We start from the raw sequence: 22107 nt of genomic DNA on the forward strand, positions 1-22107 counted from the left end.
ACACAAACCTGCAGGAAACCTGAGTGCATGATGAGGATCATTTTTTTTTTTATTAATTCGTGACTCAAGTGACCTATTTGATTGAATCTCCCTTCTTTGCCAGCTCTCCACACACTTAGCTGCCTGAGGAGTGTCCAATGTCACGGCGTGGAACTAAAATGGCGTGAAAACAAAAACGGTGATGGTAAAAAAAAAAATATTTACACGAGTGCAGTGTGAGGTTCTGTCTTATTTACAGAGTGGGGGCTTGCTGGTGCACATAAACTCCTGGCTGCTGCTCTGTTCAAACTCCACTTATCTCTGGGAATGTCCAGCAGACCAGCGCAGTCCCACGTGCGGTCCGTGTTAAAACGGGAGATTCTTCAGCTGCTCGAACGTGATGAAGAACTGGATCGGCTGCTAAGGAAAAGCTCAGGAGTTTGTATAAAGGAGAAGCTTACTGGGAGTCAGATGACGACAATTCATCCTTCATTTTACTAGCAAATAGAAGACTGACATTCAAACACAGGCTGGGAGTAACAAACCTGAACAGAAAGGGACTGAGTATGGTGGGGGATGTGTGATGCTGTTGGGCTATTAAAGTTCCACAGGCCTCTGGAATCTTCTTAACAGTGCATGGCATCATGGACATAAACGCAAGCTTTTTGTTCGCATTGCTAGATCTAGTTTTTTTATTTATTTATTTAAGTTTTACAGCTGACAAGATCAAAAAGTGTCAATAAACATATTTGTGTGTAGTTTTACTATATTCATTAATTTCACAATCATACGTCAATATTTGCAGCCAGTTTACTTTCTCCAAGTCACAAAACGGTTAATTGAGTATGTTGGTGTTCATTATTGCAATAAATAGTATGCTCTTTTTAATTTTGTTAACAAGGTTAAAGTGAAAAGAATAATTATCGTTAGAAGTTGCCCTTAAAAAATTGGTGGATGATTTTAAAAAAATTGTGCGAAGAGGAAAAAATCAAATGTTCTTCCCTACGGATGGCAAAACTTGCGAAAGTAAGGGGGGATTACATTCTCCACTGAATAAATGTCTTTAAAGTAAAGGTAAATTTTTTCTACACTATTCAAATTAACTTATTTTGATCCTCAGATCTACTTTTAGACAAACTGCAGGAAGTGTTAGCAGCTAAGAGTGGATCTAAACCAGTGTTCCCTAACTCTAACTCATTTAACAAACAGTCACAGACCACCTGACCTGAAATTGTCTCCACAATAATGAAACTTAATATATATTGCAACCTGAAATGGAAATATTAGTCTCTTAACTCACTTATTGTTGTTTTCTTTGTTCATCTTTATGAGAAGAGTGGTGCTGTTAAATGTGACTGGCCACAACTAAGCCATGAACATGTCTACTTGGGCATTTTTGAGTTATTAAAAGATTCTGAAAGTGTCTAAGCTTTCCAATGACATCAAACACATGAAAATAAAAAAATAGTAAAGTTGATCTTTACTACCAAGTGTTGTGTGCATTAGTAACATTTAGGACTATTTGTGATTTAGAAGCACAATAAAAAAGAAAATAGACTTGAGTTGCTTTAGCAGAAACAAAAGATCCTTTTCTGCACCATTACATATAAAATAATCCACCCATTTCTGCCAATTGTATTTATTAACTGTATTTAATTATTTTTAACTAAATAAAAATAACAATACCTGTAGATGTGTAAACAAAGCATCATAAGCAAGCAAAGTCATAAAAAACAAAAACAATTCTGCCTAACAGAGACGGGTCCTATTGTGGGTGAGTGTTAGTTCAAAGGAACGTCCAATCGCTAGTGAACAGCACATCAACACTCTCACCAGCTACTCTAAATAGTCCTGGAGTTGTTTGCTTTCCATCGGTGCCAGAAGCTTTTGTTTTGGGTGACTTGGTTTTAAGCTTTCCATTTTAAGTCTTATATTATAATTTTTAAACACAATCCTTTGGTAAGCTAGCTGTAGCGTCGCACTTTGATCTAGCCTCACGGCAAGTAAACGGTTGTTTACATGCAGGACCTCGCGGACCACTAGGGGGGCCCCGCGGACCACCAGAGGTCTGGAGACCACAGTTTGAGTAAGACTGGTCTAAACTATTGTCTTTTTTTGTTTCTTCACTGAAATAGGTTTTTCTGTGTGCTTTTAAAGGATACGATGATATTCCAAGGCCCCAGTCGCAGCCAGTTTGGCCAGAATCCCTTATACAGAGCAAAGAATCCCTCATTACTCCACGTCTGCATCACTCCATCCAGCGTTCCTTTGTACATGGGGCTTCCAGACACAACCCGCTGATTCATCATGCGAGTCCGAACCACATCCACAGGGTTGGAGGCGATGGCCCCGGCCAGGCCACAAGTAAAACTGGACCTGTGGAAAACATTTTGAAAATGATTAATACACAAAAACCTAGAAAAATTTGATATAAAGAAGAGACTGACATGAAATGTGTCAGGATGGTGTCTCCCACGAGGCCAGAGCGAAGGAGGTGCTTCTTTGTGACGTCATAGAAAGGAAGTTCCACTCCGACCACAATGGCTGCCCGCTGGGCAGTGGGGATGACACCCTGAAGAGGAAGAAGAAGAACAAAGTCTAACTTTGGCTTTATTGCAGAACAACTCTGAGTAAACTGCCAAGCAGTTTGTCAATATTTTCCAAAAATATTTCTATAACTGAAAGTAAAAAATTAAGCAAGTAAGATCTTTTCATCCTCATCTTTAGGCCTGGGGTTAGACTGGATATGGTTATGTATTTATGAATAGAGGTCATACATACCATGACTTTCAAAAGTATTCATACCTCATCCAGTTCTTTTTTTTGTCTTGTTAAAACTGCAAACTTCAAAGTAGCTGTTGCCATTTTGCAGACTAGCATAAGCACTGCCAGGGGGAGTATGGAGAACCAGAATTTTCCAACAGACAACTTAGTTCGAAAGGCTAATAAATAGATTCATAAACACAAAAACAAAAGATATTATAATTTTAGTACGTTTTAGTTTAAAAAAAAAAAAAAAACATGACTTAGTTCCAGTTGGTTACAGTTTATCCCCTTTAATTACCGTTTTTATTTATTTCAGTTCACAAAAATGTTTCCTCAATTTCAGTTCTGGTTATTTCATTAGTTTTATTTAACTATAATGACCTTGCCTCTGAACCCAGTCATCCCTCAACCCAATAAAACGTTCTACAGCAGCATTATTCCAAACATAATGGTCACAGAAGCGTCCAGAAAGAACCCACCCTCCACAGCCCTCTGGTGCCCTCGGTCTGGTAGATGTTGATGAAGTTGGACATCATGCTGCCCTGCAGCAGGCTGCCCTGCGCTTGCATTCTTATCTGGAATGAAAACAATTACGGAAAGTTAGAATTTTTTTAAAGATTCTCATAAATGTATGTTTAGTAACTGGTTTATATGTCTACCACTGCTACAGTCAGCTGTTGACTTAATGAGAAATGTTGAGTTTTTCCTTATTAGTGACATCATTCTGATGTCATCTGCCTGAGTCCAGCATCCCTGGAAGAACACCGACCCGTTTCCATGTCAACGTACCACCAAAGCTGCTTTTATGTGTCGGCAAACAGACCCATCAGACTAATGTTACCATTAGCAATCACCTTGAGGACGTCAGTGGGGTTGGCCAGCATAGAGGACATCACCCCAGATACGACCCCACAGAAGATGTTGATGATCAATGTCTCATCTGTGAACCAAAGCACAGTCAGAAGTCACCACAGATGTTGAGGTATTTAAACATTTAAACAAGTCATAATGGAAATATCCATGTTTTAAAGGATTCTGATTCTGATTTTGTTTGTTTGGGGAAAAAAGGTTTTTATTTACATAACATAACCAGATCCATTAGCAATCACCTTGAGAACGTAAATATGTTTACATTACCAAGTAAACATATTTAAAAGGAAATATGTTTGGATGTTTAAAATTAAATATAAAGAAATATATTAACTGCTGTTTTATGAAGGTTAGCTGCACTAATTGCAAATATAAACTCCTGATAAAGACTGTTTAAATTTTGTTCTCGTTTTAAAATGGAGAAGCTTTGTTGGCGAACAAGTGCTGCTACTCATTTTGAATTTACGCCAAATACAAATAAATTGCTAAGTAATGACCTTTTGAAAGCTGTTTTTACAAATTCTGACTTCACATGTGTTCTAAAAATAACTTGAATCAACTAAAAACGGATGCTTAAAGAAGCTGCACAAAAATAAGAGTGTGGAAACTGGTCACAATGTTCTAAACAACTAATCTTTACACATTACAACTATAGTGAGAATTCAAGGTCTAATTAATTCTAGTTCAAGGCTGCTTGTGAGGTCAAAACAGTACATTTACTGAAAAATATAGTTTATCAGAATTATACACAATAAAATGAGTACAAGGCCTTCAGTCTTCCCTTCTTGCATTAGATTGAGGAAAATCATGATTAAAATAAAGATAAGTGAATTGAGTGAAAATTAAATTTAAAATAACTGCTTGGAGCTGAAATATCTGTAGCTCTGCAGTGTCACCAGGAACTTTACTTAGAAACTGCACTGCAGTCAATGATGGTAAAGAGACACCGGGGAGAAGAGAATGTTGTTGGCAACGGCAGGTAGTGGTGGCAGATAAAGCAGGAACCAGTCAGTAGGAAAAAGTCATATAATGAATCATGAAGAGAGGGGGGAAAAACCCAAAGAGCAGCCATAAACATCCTGACAGTCTGAAAAACATCATGGCGCCACTTATTTACACACAAGTGAAGCCAAATGTAATTTGGATGCCAACCAAAGTCATTTAATGTGCACACTGTAGATAAAGCAATCACTCAAATACCTCAATCTCTTTATCAAAACCTCAAAATACTTGTATTTTTTATTTTTTTTCAAAATATATCAATCGTATTTCTTCTAATGCTCACAAACATAATCCTTGTCTGTATCAAAAAAACATAATTCTGTTATAATTTTATCATATTTATATTTGGTATCAGAGACCGTCAGAGCAAATCTGACCTCTAATTATTACTACACTTCTTCTGTTGTAAAAAATGTCCTCAAAATCTAATTTCCTGAAGCTTGTTTCACTCTTATTTAACTTGCAAATTACTGGAGTCGGGTTATTACAGTGACTCTGCTTCAAATAATAATAAAGGAAAGTTTTAAGGAGTTCTCCCCATTCTTTGTTTAAATTAAGTTGACTGCATTGCTTCTGTGAGAAAAAATCTATTAAGCAGGGGTGTAAATACTACATTCAGCTCCCAACATAAGTTTTTAATATGACATAAAAACGTGAAGTGAAACTTGTTGATTTTTCTTCTGCGACTGGAAGTTTTTACACCTAAAATAAAACAAAGCATAATTAATGCTATTCTAGTCTAGCTTCTGCGTCTGCAAAACTGTATAAACAATTCATAACTTTGAAATCCAAGCTTAGAGGGGGTTTTTTAAACATTGGAAATGGTTTCAAACTAATAGTTTATCCAACTAAAAGATGGAAGAATGCACAGGAGCATACTTAACAAAAAATATGCAAACACTTACCTTCTGGGTGAGTGACAAAGAACCTCTTCAGAGAGTTGTACGTTCCTATTTTGATTGTACCATAGGAAGCTTGTCTCAGAAGAGCCGGGGAAATCCTGTGCAGAGCGGTAAAATAAAATTAGTCAGTTGAAGTCAACAATTTATATGCAAGACAAGGAGTGAAACATCTGAGTCTAAGTGAAAAGTTTGCAGTAGCATCACTGGACCAATCACCCTTGAACTGAACTAGTATTGTGTAAATACACTGTAACACCGTTAATTAAAGGTCAAAGTAGAAAATATCAACAAATCTTGAAAGCGATAGAAAAAAAACTAGAAGAAATTTTAAAAATAATAATAATTAATTAGTGGTCCATAAAAATTTTGGAAAACAGTTATCTAATATCTGATGACCAGTGATGGCATAGTTACTTTGGAAAAGTAACTGTAATAGTTGCACAACTTTACGGACACGTTCATTAGTGGCTGTTCTCACGTTTATTATTACGCTGTTCAGATTAGTCTCCATGTTTGCAGTTTTCTGGAGCGCAATGAGAAGCTCGACATCATTCAGAGATAATACATGAACTTGACATTAACAAAGACAATCAATCACCCAGAAAAGGGAATTTAAATTCTTCTTTCCGTGTTTGGCAGGTGAAATACTAGAAAATTGGGTTAGTATCCCTAATACTACTAATGCATCAACACTAAGAACTCCCACCTTTTTCAGTGAACTATTTCAGTAGTTCCTTTTTCTAGGTTTAGGAAAATTCTCAAATATAAAGAGTATACTTTTGATGCATAAATGAGAAAAATCTTGTAATTCCTTCACTTTTACTACTACTGCTGCTTGTACTGAAGACCCTGCAAAACTGCCTTATCTGGTTTGTGTTATAGATCAGAAATCTGGTTTACTGCTTCCAGTAGGAAAAATCTCCTGAAATATTTCCAGGTGTTTCAACATCACTGAATACTAGAAGACTCAGAAACAAATCAAAAACATTGTGTTAGTTCACTAGTTATAAAGAGCAGTGATAATAAACTACCAGTGATTATCAAATATTCATTTAAAAACAGCAGAATAATACCTTTAAAGTTAATGGGCTGGGTTTCATGTTAAAATTCTAAACTACTGAGAGATGTGAGGTCTCTAGTTTTCCATCTAGTTTAGCAAAAATGTAAAGAAACATTTGGTGTTATCCATAACTGAACCTAATATATTCCTAAAAGAAAATATGAGCTATCTGCTTATTTGAAGTAGATTGTTCTTAACCAGAAAATAAAAGAGGAAATCAAACTCAAGAACAAAATGTGAGCAAGACACGGCAGCCTACCCAGAGTAGAGCGCCAGCATTCCCTCCTCCTTGCTGATCCTGAGGAAAGCGTGGAACATGCCCTTGTAGCGCACCTCCGTGTACTGGCACTGACCCTGGACCTGTAGCCGGGTCTTAGCCAGGTCCACAGGAAATGTCCCTGAAGACGGAAAATAACACAGATTAATATGATGACAAATTTTGAGAGGGATGTTAGCCCCAAATATTTATTGGGATTTTATGTGACAGTCCCATACAAAGCAGCACACGATGGTGGTTTTTCTACAAGTGAAATATATAAAATTATGGCCCAGTGTAAATACTTTTATTGAACCATGTCTGCTGCAGTTTGAGCAATAAAGATTGGATTCTGGGATTTTGTTCCATCTTCTTTGTAAAAATAGGTTAAACTCAGTCAGGTTAGATGGACAGTTTATGTAAACATCAGTTTTCCAAGTCTTTTCAATTGGATTTTGGTAAAACTTTGACTGGTCCATTCTATCTTCATTTAGTAGGTGTTTTTTACTCAGACTAATCCATCTTTCCATCTACTCTGATCAGTTTCTACCGCATGATGTTTTACTATTAGGAAGATGTATTCAGTGTTAGCTACATTTACACTTAGGCTAACTCTGTCACTTAATTATGTGACTACTGAAGGTCATTGGTTGCACAGGATTTTATGTATTGATATCAGTGTAAAAGCAACAAGATATTGTTTACTTTCTACTTCGCAATCCAATACAGATTTAAATTGCATTAAAATGTGTGGTTTTAATGTAGAAAACCTCAAGAAGCATGGATACTTCTGCAGGGCATTGCATATTATGTTATTAATTAAACATAACATTAATCTCCAGTGAAATACCTCCACCTTTTACAACTTTTATAAATATTTATGCAACTGAAATAATCAGTAATAGGATGATAGATTTTATACATATACAGCTCTGGAAAATAATACTAAATCCCATTCAAAACCAAATACAGATTTCTTAACTCTTCCTTAGTTAAAACATTAGTATTGTTATTTCTAAATGAATATGAACTTGTTTTCTTTCCATTATTTGAGATCTGAAAGCACCGCATCTTTTTCTTTATTTTGACCTTTTCTCATTTTCTGCAAATACTTAATTGTTGCTTCGAATTTCAGAAACATGTTGTCAGAAGTTCATAGAATAAAAGAACAATGTTCATTTTACTCAAACATATACCTATCAAGAGTAAAACCAGAGAAACTGACAATTTTAAGTGGTCTCGTAATTTTTTTCAGAGCTTTATATTTCTACAGGAATAATTTTCCAATTTAGCTAGAGGCTAGCTCTGACTAAAACCTGCTGATATCACATGAAAGATGCAAAGTGAGGCTAACTCATTCTGCTGTATCTTTGACTTTGTAAGCTGTGCACATTATATATTCCAGACTTATTTATTAGGTTTATGTGAGATGGCCTTAAAATCTATTTAGCAGAATGCATCAGCTTCCCTTTGAAACCAGAGTCATCATCACTCTGCAGGTGCTGCTGCACAATTTCTCAGTAAATTTCAGAAGCTGGTGACAATTTATACATAAATCTGAAACAAATTAGTAGATACTGCCCTTGGTATTTACATTAAAATAGACTGAAGCGAGTGTCTGTGTGTATTGGTGCATCAAGTACCGAATTCTGCGACAATCGAGGCTATTCCTCCGTAGATGAATGGCTTCCAGTTTAAGTTGACCATCTCTGTGTCGGCGGCGGCCGCTTCCATCTGCTGCAACCCGGCTAAAAACAAAAAAAGGCCCAGACAGAGGTCAACGCAATGCTGCAGCCTCTGACAGCACAGCATGTCGACAAACATTGAGTTCTGGTGATGCTACAAATCAACAAGGCTCCTTGGCATCAGCATCCCCAGCATACTGCGCCGGAAAAAGACAGCGAATACCGTCTGGGGAGTCTCTTATCGTTGGGTCGCGTTCCTATTGGCTGAGAGTTAAAGCAGTCAAACGGTTCAGTGATTCTATTGGCTGATGGATTACACCATAACTGAGTCAGTTGAGTGACGGCAAGCGTCACGACCGAAGTTATCAATAATAACGCCAATAAACACAACTGAAGTTTCAGATTGCTTACACTTTTAGGTCTTCGAATAAAATTTAAATTAAATAAAATAGTGTTTCTGAACTATATTTATTACATGGAAGGTCTCCGGCTCCCTGAAGCTTAAGCAGATGGCTGTTATTATTATTAGGCTAACGGCCATTCAGCTAACACTTCGAGGTTACCGGCAGACAGTTAGGCAGCACTTTGAGCCAAAATGTCCCCTACCTGTTGAGTCGAAAAAAATCCCCAAACCACGGGACTATTTGTCTTTGTTTCCCATAGCTCAATGCAGTCCCGTGCAATGACTTTACCAAAGTACAAGAAGGAAACTTATCTACCGTTAGCTACCCATTTGAGCTTGTGTAAAGGTCCAAATGATTGAAGCTCAACTTCCGTTTATACTTTCAAAATAAAATATTTTCGCGGAAAACAGGAACTGAGTCAAGACGATAGTTGTAAAACAGTATTTTCCTGGTTAAATAAAGGAAGGAAAAGTGAGGCGCACCACGAGATTCTCATTTCTGTCTGTAGTGTGGCAAGATGTGTTTCCTAAGTAGTGAAAGTCTAACAGTGCTAAAGCCTTGAGTGAAACAAAACTAAAATAACAGTGATTTCAGCTTTGTTTCATATGGAAACAAAGCTAAAATTCAAGTTGTTTATTTTCACTCCTGAAAGTTTGTATTTCATGAAATCAATGACAAAAAAGCAGTGTATTACATCTACTTGAAACACAGACACAGCATTGTTTTACTTTTATCTATTTGTTTTTATAAAAAAAAACATCAGCAGTCGACTCATTTGTTATATAGAAAAGTCAATTTAATTTATTTATTTACTTTGCAATTTATAATACTTTCCATTCACTCATTCCATAAGTGTGTTAAAATTTACATCACTACAAAAAAATTTTTCCCAAGATTTTGCTACCTAAAATGACATTCAGATAAACAGCTTGAAATGATCCATCATCTTGTATTTCCACACTTCTTTGCAAACTCACAAGTCCAACAAAAAAAGAAATCAGCTTTGTTCTTAACGCAATGTCAGAGTCACTGAATAGCTGTTTTTGGTTAACGACTGTAATTAATTAGTCTATAAGGAATGAAAGTGCTGGTCGTACAAAATCCACATCATAGGAAAGGCATATTAATACTGCCCATTGAAATTGATGTTGGTTATTGTTTCACTCAACACTGCTATTTAGATTTTCTGGCACAAAATGGAAAAGTATTTCAGGGACCTGTTGCTCATCTGTTAGGTCCTATAAGCAGCTAAACAGATGAAATAGTAATAGTTATGGAGGTCATGTTTAAACATTGTGGAAAATCTAAATTTGTGTAATTTAGCCTTTTTTTCACCAGACTTGTTTTACATACTTTCTTCTGACTTTCTTATAGCTTTTCTTTCTAACTTACAGATTATCCTTCTTATTATCAGTGATAATGTCTTCATCACCATCTTAGAACTCATCTTTCTGACTCACCAAATTAGTTTCACATGATAAATTTGGTCTATTATCACAAACCTACTGACATAATATCTGCTGTTTTTAGGTAAAATGTGAAAAAAATAGTTACTTTAGATTTAAATGAACTTAGTTGGAAGTCCGAAGTTTCGGTTCAGTTCTCATCCAAACATCCCGTTTCAAAAGTAACTTTACTTTTCACTGGATTTTTTTTTCCACCTTTTCACATGTCTTTTAAATATGTAGTTTAGAATTAGACTCTCAAAAAACAAAATTGTAAATGCTGTAAATTATAAATATAATTTATGGCACACATTAAAGATGTCAAAAAGACTATACATTGCAAGAAGGTAGATGAAATAATGTAACTCATCAAAACTTGACAAAACTGAAACATCTTCACAAACAACATGTGTTAGATGCAAGGAATGTGTCCTCTTGAAGCCAAGAAATTACAAATTTTTGTCTGAATGAGTCAAACCTTTGTGATTAATGTTATAGAAAAACTGAAAATGTATGAATACTGTCACAGAATGTTGTAACGCCTACTCTGGGTAATCTTGCAAACCATCAAGACAATTGATTGGTTAACTTTTCTCTTCTGAACCACACTCATATACTACTATATATATTGCAATTGTATTTTAAAAGAATTGTCTTTCCAACAATTTTTACTCATGATCAAACATACATTGTCAAGTGTAGAAAAATAAATCTGTTTTCATCTTCTTCTCTGGGCATTTGGAAAACTGTTCAGACAAATATGAGTCGATTCAAACTCTGCAGTCCCACACATATTATTCCTCTTTTCCTTTCTCTTCTTTTATTCATTTGTTCTTGCTCTGCTGGGAGCCATGCTCGGTCATGGTCACAGTGACATAGGAGGTTCAGGGTGGCTCTTTCGAACACAGGAAGTGGTGTGAAGTCACAGTGTGGTTCTCAGCATTCGGATGACACGCTGGTAAAGTTGTTGGAAGATGGTCGACAAACTCCTTAAAGAAAATAAGAAACAGTCTTCAGACAGTTTTTTTTTAGAAAAAAAAATGACATAATGGGGACATCCTTTACAAACTTACGTATACCCTTAGTCACTAATTTAAATTTAAAATGTACCATCCAGAGTAGTAAGAAAACATATTTAATGTATTTCAATAAATCACACATACTGTCACTTTGTTTTAATGAGGGTCAGAATTTGATACTATTTTCTAGACAATAATTTATTTGATTTTTTTCCTAGAGTTTTTGACTGAATACTATAGGTAAAAACTAAGCTCCTGAGGAATCAGATTTCTCAGTCTAAATTCAAGTATTCCGACACTAAGCATGTGAAAATTCTGAATAATTTTCTTGACATCTTCAGAAAAACAATAGCTGATTGTATAAGAGGGTCAGTCCATCCATCCTTAGTAAATCTCCAAACCAGTAGCAGATGATGTTTGAATGTTCTCATTGTAGAGAAGTCTGTGCCAAATAACGGATACCTCCAAACCAACCATTAATAACTGTTTAATAACCACTCACTATACTATAATATTGGACAGGGAAATGTGTAAAACTCAACACATTATTTCGAGACTTCTATCGCATCAACGAAGTTGTTATTTTGCTTAAAAACCCGCTTCATCAAATCCTATTGTTGTCTTCTGCCCCCTGGAGGAACATCTAAGTACTACATGTGGCAAGTGCTATTTTGAGAATGTAGTGCATTCTCTTATATTGTCTTCTTCATCCTTCTGAAGAACAAAACATCAACCCAATGACAAATATTAAACAGTCAGATGAAGAATAAAAAAAAACAGCACATCATTGCTAAAGTCTGCAATATTTAAGTATCGTAGTAAATTTATAAGAAGTATTAACCTCGTTAGGAAGCTGCCAGCTTTACATTGCAACATGGAACAACGTCTTTGTAGCCCCCATGAATGCCCTTAATCCTAGCATGTTTCTCATGCTAGGGCAGTCTTCATGCTTCAGGCTCCCACAGATAAGATACTGAGGTGCCTCTTCAGCAGAGAAAGCAGGTCATTTTCATTCACCAACATGGGAAAACAGTAGCAGAGACGAGTTCTACGCACCCAAATCTCAAATGTCTACAGCAGGAAATGAATTGTAAACCTCTGTCTAAACAACTGTTCTACTCAAAACACCAACTATGCATCTAAATGTGACAAATGGATAGCATTTATTATCTAGTTTGACCTTTCATGCATTGTAATAAGACATATCCTATTTTAACATAAACAAGGTTAATAAACGCTGTTCCTAATCTGAAACAGCAAAGAACATATTGGTATTATGATACAAAGAATTTGGAAAGTCTGGGAATGTTTCATTGTTGTTATTCTGGTAAAAGCATTTAAAAAAATGTTGACATCAATTTAAAGATGACATTGTTTGAATATTATCACTTATGTAAGCCTTGAAATACTAAGTCAATCAAATTTATCAACCCATCATATTATTACTTTCCCATAAATCAGCTACCAGTCCATGCATAACTTGCAAAGTGTTACGGCAACTTATACTCAACTTATCTGGGTGATATTCCCTATACTCAACAGACGGCAACTTGGTATACTTGGTGTTTCATTTACAATTAGCCGCCATTTTTGCCCCTGTGAATTCACCACAGGTTGTCTGTAAAGGATTTGACAAACTCACCGCGCTCCCACTGAGACAATATTGCTGCGGTTTGGATGGAGGCAGAAGAGTGAGGCCACGCAGTAAACACAGCACAGAAACATGGAGACCAGTCGGCGCTTTAAAGACATCTTCTCTCCTGAAGGAAACATAAATGCAACAAGTTTCCCTAAAAACAGTCTCATTCTTAAACCCAACTGTTTACAGATAAGTATAACTTTTTCACAGATTAGCAAGTCTTCTGCTCTCAGACATAATGAATTGTAAACATATTCACGTCGTGTAAACCTCCATATTGATAGAAAGACCCTCCACAAAGACAGATTGTGAAATTTGTGGCTGTGATACAAAACATTGTGAAACATGTTGAGGGGCTGTGGATAGATTTGCAACATATTGTGTGTTTTATGCAGTGTTTCTGTTTAACCTTTATCTTCTTTATGTCTCTGAAAATAAACTAAAGAAAAACTGAAGAAAGAAAAACTTTCTATTTTACATCAGTGGTTCCAGAAGGACAGAGATGGTCCTCCGCAACCTCTTAACTTTGACTAACACTAATAAGTAATTTTTTTAAATAAAGATATGACAACAAATGCAAATTGTAACAATTTTTCAGTTTTCAATCCACCCACCCCTCCAGAGATTTTTTTCTTCACTTCTTTCCACAAATATCAACATTCCATTGAGGAAAATGTATCTATCCTATTTTTTAATATCTTTTTTTGCCTTTTTGTTTTTTACTTTAAAACCTAGAAGTAGTCATAAAGTGATTCTTTAAAGATGACAGGACATTACCCACTCGCAGGTATTTCTCAGAAATGATCCGTTTTCCTGTTATAAAAAAGCTAAACAAGCTTTATTTGGCTGAAGGGCACAAATGGCTCTTTGGATTGTAAAGGTTGCAGACTCCTGGACTACATGATAAAATTTCAGACAAAACTCCAACAAGAAGCAGAATCTAATTTTGCGTTAATGCTTTGCACAAACAGTTAGAGTGTCTTGCAGATGATCATCATCACCTTAATAATCCTGTCCAGAAACAAACTCCTCACAGATTGATCTTCCTAAACGGTGGGAATCCTCACGTTGGCTCAGCAGAAGTCCAGAAACCAGATCCCAGGCCCAGGTGAAACCGCCAGAACCCGTCGCAGCCGCAGACTGTTGGTACCAACAGAGGTGTAAACAAAGCCCAAAGCTCCCTGGGTTTCTGCTGGGGACCAGGCGCAAATAATGCTGACACATGCTTTTGTTTTAAAAGCTCCTGAAAGGTCTAGCATGGGGTGAATGACATTCCCACAATATGTGTCTGCTGGAGTGATTTTGGTGTGTTGTTGTGATGGTGAGGGGTGACGGAACAAAGCGACTTCCTCTTATGTAGCTTTGAGTTTCTGAGTCTTTTACAATTAAATCTTTAAAGTTCAATCAAAACACTTTTATCAGTTTGACTGACACAGTAATAGACCACCAGCCCTGCCTGTTGTGACCCACTAAGTGAAACTGATGCTCTTTACACCAAAATAAACAAGATTGGAGTTTAAAATTCACACTTCCAGGGACCCCAAACAGCTATTGATGAAAATCACTTTAAAAGATTACAGCAAGCCTCTTTAAAGGGGAGATTTAAAGAAATGAGCAATGATTTAAGATGTTTATGTTGTAAAAATAACTTTTTCTGAAGATTTAATGATAAAAAAAGAACATAACAGCAACAACAACTAAAAAACAAACAATCAATCTCCTCAACTCTCATTATTCAGTTTACGCAGAGCTGTGCTGGAAACTGTATAAATAGAAATGTAGCCATTTATTTTTAGAATCTGCACACAGCCAGTAATGAGAGCTCATCTTGATAAGAATTTTGCTGATTACGGTGTTTTGTTTTTCACCAAGCATGGCGGCTCTCTGCCGTAGCTTGAGGGGGAGGAGGACTGATGTCAGTTAATGTAATGAATGTGTACAGACAGAAAGCATCATTAGCTGGGTCTATTTGTGTGTGAATCCTAGTGGAAAATGGTCCCATTATCCCAGATGTCTCTCCTGAGGGCCCAGGGGCCAAAAAAAAAAAAAAGAAAAAGAAAAAACAGCAAATAGTGGTTACACTTTAACTTTTTCAGACCTGCATTGCACACTTTTGCTGGTTGTGCTTTTGCAGGTACTTCACATTAATGCAGATATTTTATTGCTGTTTGCCAAAATGTCCTCAGCAGTCTGACAATGCTAAAAATGTATTGCCAGTTTTTGAGATTTTTTGCTGAATGTTATTGTTCTGATTGACCCTCAAACATAACAAATTGAGTTATGTTACATTGTGCACTAATACTATATTATTATTATGTTTCTATTAGCTGATGATCCAAGCTTGTAGTTCAACACCCTAACTATATCGACCTGATCCTTCAAGATTACTTTCATGAGAATAATTTACACCTCTGTAGCTTTGGCGTAAAGTCAAAAGATGAAATTTGTAATTTTCTGCTTAAGCCTTTTTAGTCACTGGACAGCTACTGTTCATCAGGTCGCTATAGCAACAGCTGAGATCCCACCTCATTGGTTAATGCCAAACAAATTTGCCCCAGTTTAACCCAGTGTTGGTGTTGCCATCGAATGAGCTGAACCGTGGTTCTTTACTGGCTGTTGAGGCCCATTGCATCCCTGGAACCCTTTCTATTATTGATGCTACAGTTTTATGATTGTAATTTTTTTTTTATGTGAAGCGATATGTGACTTGTAATAAATAAATAAATAAATAAATAAATAAATAAATAAATAAATAAATAAATAAATAAACTATGTTAATGTCTTTCTGCTATGAGTCAATACCAAACAACAACCCCAACTAATAGTCTGTCCTCTTATTTGAAATAAATTAAACTCATTATTTTAATCTCAGCTACAAAGCTTTATTGAAAAAAATGCTGCTGGTCAATGTCTATTGTTTTTTGGCAATTAATTTATTTATTTATGTTTTTTATGACTTTACCACATATTTACCTTCTAAAGCAAATAGGATGATTTAACCCAGTTTGTTTTAATTAAAACAGGGAAACAAAATTACTTTCATGAGAGCATGTTTCCATATTTATTACAAATTCTCATCTGCAATAAATGAGAATCTGCAATCATCCAGTCACAGCAAAGTACAGTGAAAAATGTCTGAAGTGTGTGGGAGCAGTGGGACATTCCAGTCTTTTTGTTCTCACTCTAATTCATCATTCCTTTATTGTGTGTGTGCTTTCATAATATAATTAGAATCAGAGTAGCAATCTTTAGCCATAGTTGTTACTATTAATGTATTAATAAGTAATAAAAACATCAAGTATCTAACAAGTTCTTTTTATTAACCCTCAGTGGATGTTTTTCTGATCTGTACCAGTTCATTTGGTTAGAATTTATAACAATAGTTTTCCACATGTAGCAACACGAAAAAACTGTGACTGTAAAATAGCTGGGATTTTTTTTAATTGCATCGCCTTAGCAACAAGGATCCAACAACTTCACTCTTATTTTATTAGAGAGAATTTGTGAGGAAACGGCATCATGGAGAAAGTGATCATGGGAGAGTAACAAGAAGAAAACCATTGTGGAAAGACAAACAACAATTAACTTTTTGGACGCTTTTGAGTTCTAGCTAGTTTGAACATATCTGATAACATGTCTGGCTTCCAAGGATTCCAGGTTTTGCAGAGTATAAGACTATGTCATATGGAGGGGATCTCCAGGCCAGACCTACAACATGATAGCTGGACTATAAGCCACTTCTGTATGAGCGTGGCTTCAACCGGTTCTTCCCCAGTCAGCCTCGGCCAGATTCATCCCTATATGCAGATCCAAATACATTTGTAGTTCCTCCCTGTTTTTTAGGAACCACATCATCTGTTTTTGGTGGTACAAGCTGGTTATTGCAGACAAGTAATTTGATTGGCAGCAGACTGCATTCATTAACTGGCCTGTTGATTTACATGACTGGATGAGTGAAGGTCGTACTTGCAAACTCCTTGAACAACAACAACTTAAGTATTTCCAATCTATGAAGAGACCATATTAGTAGATATCAAAGATAGCAGTATGCAGATTGATGATTGGATGGCCAATGTTGAGGTTCAAACCTTTTTAGAAATTATGGCATTAGAGTGTATGGTATTAGCTGAGTGGACCAACCCACAACAAACGAATATACTGAGAAACTTTGGAGAAAATGGATGCCAAAAGGTGTGAGAATGAGAGAGGGAGAAACAGAGGTAAAAAGACTAATTAACAAAAAAGGAAGAAGACAAAACACCCCAAAGATTCAAAAACCACTGGAGTACAGAACATAAGTAATGAATCAGAAACTCAGCACAAAGGAATGAACTTAAATGTCAAAACTGAAATGACAAGAATGAACAACTGAATGTGGCAAGAGCTATTAAACAATAGTAAGCAAGAAAATCATCAGAAAACCAACGTGAAAAAAAAAAAAAAACCCAACAACTTATGGATCACAACACATCCTGGTCAAGGAAACTGAAACCTCAACAAAAACAACACATTATAGTGTAAGACGTAAAATAAAGACACATTTCATACACAATCCACAAAGGAAGGTGTTTGTCTGAAAAACTGTTTTGTCTCATATATTAAATCCACAAGAACTCTAGGCAATAAACAGCTAGAAACCAGAGACAGAACTCATGGCTTTAAAGATGGCAGAGCAGGATTCAGACACAGCATCATTCTCTTCCTCAGGATCATAACTGCAGTTTGCACTGATTTAATTTGTTTACAAAAGGTATAAAATTTAACCAGCCCAGGTTAAAACAGAAAAAACTAGGAATGATTCAAATGAACAGCTATGATTACACTACAAGCTCACAATAAAAATAGATATCGTCACTTGTGGCAGGGAGACAGGAAGCAGGCGGTCAGTAGCAGAGGGGTGTGTTTTCATTCGCCTGTCGGGCTCTGTGAGTTTGACGGAGGAGGGCACAACACAGACCTGCTGATAACATTAGGACCATCTCTGTCCTTCTGGCATTTATTGATGGGACCTCTAGAACTCAGATGTTGCAATCAACTCTGAGAGCAGAAGGATGTTTTAGAAATAAGTTAACTTGGATATTTTGGGATCGGTCCGCAGACAACAACACTGGATTAACATTAGGGGATATTCTCGGATATGATTGTTCTTTTTTTTTTTTTTTTTTTTTTTTTTTTTAGCAATATCTGGAAATCTTTGATCATGTGTTCAGCAATGCTTCCACATATCTACACAATCAATAAAAGCTTGATGTGACTGAAAATTCTCAATCTTGGAATAATGTCATCTAACTTTGGGCTTTTTTCTTCATTTTGAATCAATATGTCACATTCAACTGGACAAACTAGCACAGAATCTTCCGTCAGCTTCACTTCTGGCTTCATGGACCAGCCAACCGTCCAGAGTTTTGTGAGGCCTCGGGTGATGGGCTTTGTCCTGACCATCTCTGCTCTCCTCATTGTCTCCACCAATCTGCTGGTGGGCACTGCTCTGCTGAAGCTGCTCCTGAAGCGAGGATGTCAGAGCTGGTGTTTTGTCCTGAACTTGGCTCTGGCTGACACTCTGGTGGGCGTAGCCATCACTGGACTGGCCACAGAAGACTTTAACAACAAATTTATTCAGCAGCGCAATGGTTATATTGTGATTTATTCTCCCACAAACGGGACACCTCCTGCTCTGCAGGGCAAGACCCGATGTTTGCTGCGAATGTCCTTTCTGACGTCCACCTGCATGGCGTCCATCTTGACTATGTTCCTGATTTCACTGGACCGCTATATGGCCATCAAGATGCCCCTGCGTTACTCTCTGATGTCTGGGAAATGGAAGACAACCGGGTCTTTACTGGCTGTGTGGATCAGTTCCTTCACAATGGGATTTTTACCAGGTGAGGCTCAGCAATCAATACTTTAAATACTAGAGAACACAGATGGAGGGATTTCTGTTACATCAAGTCAAGTCAAGTTTATTTGTAAAAGTTAGCTCAAAGTCTTTTACATCATAAGCACAACACCGTTTAGAACAATGAATAAACATTACATTTTGCCAAATATCATCAAAATTATCAACAAATTAAATACACATCAAATATTTTGATCTGTGTCCCTGTTACTACTATTCAAAGACAGCTCTAAAACAGGGAGGATGGAGGACTTTAGTTTTGTTTCTTCAAATGTACAGATAGATGTTTGCATCTTCGTTGTTGTGAAAAAGTACTCACATTAACATTTTAGTTTATAAAAGTCCACCACAAAAGTGGATAAGTATAATCTTCTTTTCTAATTAAAATATGAATCGTCCCGGGTGTATCTGTATTCAGCTGAGTGCATTGTCTTCACTGCTCTTACAGCTGCAGACTTTTTGGGGAATATCCACCAGCTTTGCACATCTAAAGACAGAATCTTCTGAATATAACACAGATTTTTAGTTGGATTTGAACTATAATTGAAAGAGGAATCTTTTAGCATTTTCCCTGAATGCATTCTGAATAGACAGTAGCATGATATAAAGAGTTTGAGAACTGAGAGCTGCTAGAGTACAGTTCTTATACTGCTTTAAAATAAAATAAAAAGTGCATGAAAATAGCCATTTTACAGTTAAAACAATGGAAAGATATTAGCAGCAAAATTAGGTTACTTCTGAAAGCAGTGATTCCATTGTATTTTGCATTAAGAGATATTAGACTAAAGGGGACTGAATATAAACGCACTGGTCAATTTTCAAGTTTCTTTTACAAATTTTAAAAACAAGTAATTTTTCTTTGTCTTTGTAACTATGCACTACTGTGTTGTTAAAATATAATCCTTTCAAATGTTCAAATGAAATACTTTGAGGTTTGTAAAGTGGAAAATTAGGTTAAAGCTTTTGGAGTGTGAATACTTTCAGAAGGCTTGTGTCTGTTGTGGAGCTACGTCCTTTTAAATCATAAAGTTGCACTGTTTCACTGCTGCACAGTGACTCTAGATTAACCATCAACTAATCACTGATGATGCCATGTTCAACAGGTTGTAGACATTTCAAAATAGATTAACTAAGGGTGTGCTGTGATGGCGCAGGGGTTAAGCACAACCCAGATATGGAGGCCTTAGTCCTTGACGCAGCTGTTGCAGGTTCGATTACCGGCCTTGGCGACCTTTGCTGCATGTCTTCCTCCTTCTCTCATTACCCACTTTCCTGTCAATTAACTATTAAATAAAGGCCACTAGAGCCCCCCCAAAAAAGATTAACTAATAACATAAGTACAATATTAAAGCATTTTATTAAAAGTTTAGTTCTTTTCTTCCACACAATGGCAACCAATTTGAAATAATTTCTATCTGAACAGAACAATACACCCAAAGCTGTTTTTTCTAACCCAAGGTGTTCTAAAGCCGGCCAACTGGGTGAAAACCCACCCAATCTGGCAACATTGCTTACTTTGTTGACTACATATTTAGTTGAAGATAACCTTTTTTTGTTTAGCAACAAAAAAGGAAGAGCCTTGATTCCATTGTGACTTTTTGCATTAGTTTTGTTTTGTGGTTCTGTCATAAATGGAACATAAATATTGTCAATGTCCTCTGCTCCTCAGTGATGGTACCCCAGCTGCAGGCGACGGCACCCTATGACGGTTTCTGTGCTTTCTTTAACGTCACCCACGACATCGCCATCATCGTTCTGTACTGCCTGCTCTTCTTTCCCGTCCTCTCCCTGTTCATCTACATGTACCTGGACATCCTGAAGATCGCCTGCATCCACCACAAGCAGATCTCCCAAATCAGGCAAACCAGCTCAAGACCTGAGGAAAGCAGTCACGGACAGTCCCAGTACCACCATCATCACCAGCATCAACTGCTGCGGAGCTGGAGTCATGTCAAGGCCTTGAGGACAGTGGGGGTGCTCATCGGCTGCTTCTTGGTGCTTTGGAGTCCTTTCTTTGTGGTGTGCATTGTGCACCTTCTATGTAGGGAGTGTGCCCTTAAGGAGGTGCTGGAGAACTACCTGTGGCTCCTGGGGCTCTTCAACTCTCTGATAAACCCTCTGGTCTATGCCTGCTGGCAGAGAGAGGTGCGGCTGCAGCTGTCAGACATGTTTTCCTGCATCACAAACAGGTTGCTGTCTGCTGCGCCGCCGAGTGTTATGGAAAGATGCCACTCATCGCCGCCTGCACAGCCTCATGCTTGTGTTTCTGAAGGAGATACGCCCAGTCCTTCCATTATGCTACCAATCAGCAGCTTGGACGCCAATGCTGTTCACCTGTCTGACACAACCAGTTTGTGATGGAGAGAGGGAAACACTACAGATATTTAAAACGCACTAATTAAGTGACCAACTCTTTGGTTAGTATTCCAATGGAGCTTCTTGACGAGAAAGTGAAAAATAGATCTGATTAGCTGTGTAACCTGTGTGTTTTCTCTAACAGACATCAGCAGGTGTCACAGTTTTAATGAACCTCAGGTTGGCAAGCGGACATTTTTAAGGCAGAAGCACAAGCAGTGAAACTGGAAGACATGGATCTGATTTTGGGCTGAACAGGAAAACCCTAACATGATCACCTCAACGGTTTGTCTGGATGTTCAAGGGCCAAAGGAAATTATTATACACCATCATTCCTTTAGGATTAGTGGTATATATGTGGTAGATGTGCTAAAATGTTTTTATTGGGACAATGGCAGCTGCTTTTTAAATAAATTAAAATTGTCTCAAAGTATGTTTGATAATTTGTGCAAACAGAACAGTGTGCAAAATGCTCTATTTAGTGTCAAGTTGACAATTCTAAGGCTATAAATGTTTCAACATTTGATATTTTAAACAATAAAATTTTGTGATTAGTCCAAGTTGAAAAGTTCAGACAACCACAGCCCGAACTCTCATTCTATACACAAAATCCAACCTGAAGGTAAGATGTTACACCAACGACCTAAAATTAACTATACTTAATCTCACCCTACCCTATCCAGAGAGTTTACTCCCTTCAGACTCTAGATGCTTGAAAGAGAAAGTGAAACCCAAGACGTCTTTTTCTATCTGGTTAATTCAAATTCAGTTCAGTTTGTCTAAAAGATTCTTTATTGATCCCCAAGGGAAATTAAATTTCCTTGTAACT

General features: G+C 36.9%; 2 protein-coding genes and 1 long non-coding RNA gene across 4 annotated transcripts; 1 reads left to right on the plus strand and 2 right to left on the minus strand.

Moving 5' to 3' along the window:
- Positions 1 to 24: 24 nt before the first annotated feature.
- Positions 25 to 9294, minus strand: LOC103152891 (brain mitochondrial carrier protein 1-like). 2 transcript variants are annotated; one of them, XM_007573546.2, is made up of 9 exons: positions 9127 to 9294; positions 8479 to 8583; positions 6839 to 6977; positions 5523 to 5617; positions 3600 to 3685; positions 3225 to 3320; positions 2427 to 2551; positions 2142 to 2355; positions 25 to 387 (listed from the first exon to the last, which is right to left on the minus strand). In XM_007573546.2, the coding sequence occupies exons 2-9, from the start codon at positions 8567 to 8569 to the stop codon at positions 346 to 348; spliced, it is 888 nt and encodes a 295-aa protein (XP_007573608.1). In that variant the 5' UTR covers positions 8570 to 8583; positions 9127 to 9294; the 3' UTR covers positions 25 to 345. The 2 variants fall into 2 exon arrangements, with proteins under 2 accessions (XP_007573608.1, XP_007573607.1); XM_007573545.2 differs by lacking the exon at positions 9127 to 9294 and having other exon boundaries at positions 8479 to 8737.
- Positions 9295 to 10994: 1700 nt separating this feature from the next.
- On the minus strand, positions 10995 to 14180 carry LOC107833120 (uncharacterized). The gene is made up of 3 exons (XR_001658830.1): positions 14029 to 14180; positions 13031 to 13148; positions 10995 to 11358 (listed from the first exon to the last, which is right to left on the minus strand). It is a non-coding gene; the product is annotated as an uncharacterized LOC107833120 (long non-coding RNA).
- A 4207-nt stretch (positions 14181 to 18387) lies between these two features.
- Positions 18388 to 21777, plus strand: LOC103152892 (glucose-dependent insulinotropic receptor-like). Its single transcript, XM_007573547.2, has 2 exons — positions 18388 to 18909; positions 20593 to 21777. Exons 1-2 carry the CDS (start codon positions 18408 to 18410, stop codon positions 21279 to 21281), a joined length of 1191 nt encoding a protein of 396 aa, XP_007573609.2. The 5' UTR covers positions 18388 to 18407; the 3' UTR covers positions 21282 to 21777.
- Positions 21778 to 22107: the final 330 nt, after the last annotated feature.

The sequence above is a fragment of the Poecilia formosa genome, unplaced genomic scaffold (genome assembly GCF_000485575.1).
Source record: "Poecilia formosa unplaced genomic scaffold, Poecilia_formosa-5.1.2 Scaffold332, whole genome shotgun sequence".
NCBI classification, from domain to species: Eukaryota; Metazoa; Chordata; class Actinopteri; order Cyprinodontiformes; family Poeciliidae; genus Poecilia; species Poecilia formosa.

Excerpts from the sequence above, each read along its gene's own strand:
- LOC103152891 (XM_007573545.2), bottom strand. The coding sequence starts at position 8,659 with ATGTTTGTCGACATGCTGTGCTGTCAGAGGCTGCAGCATTGCGTTGAC. Across the intron at positions 6,978-8,478 it reads CTCGATTGTCGCAGAATTCG|GGACATTTCCTGTGGACCTG; the intron begins GTACTTGATGCA and ends TTCCGTCTTCAG. Across the intron at positions 3,321-3,599 it reads ACCCCACTGACGTCCTCAAG|ATAAGAATGCAAGCGCAGGG; the intron begins GTGATTGCTAAT and ends TTTTCATTCCAG.
- LOC103152892 (XM_007573547.2), top strand. The coding sequence starts at position 18,408 with ATGGACCAGCCAACCGTCCAGAGTTTTGTGAGGCCTCGGGTGATGGGC. Across the intron at positions 18,910-20,592 it reads CACAATGGGATTTTTACCAG|TGATGGTACCCCAGCTGCAG; the intron begins GTGAGGCTCAGC and ends TCTGCTCCTCAG.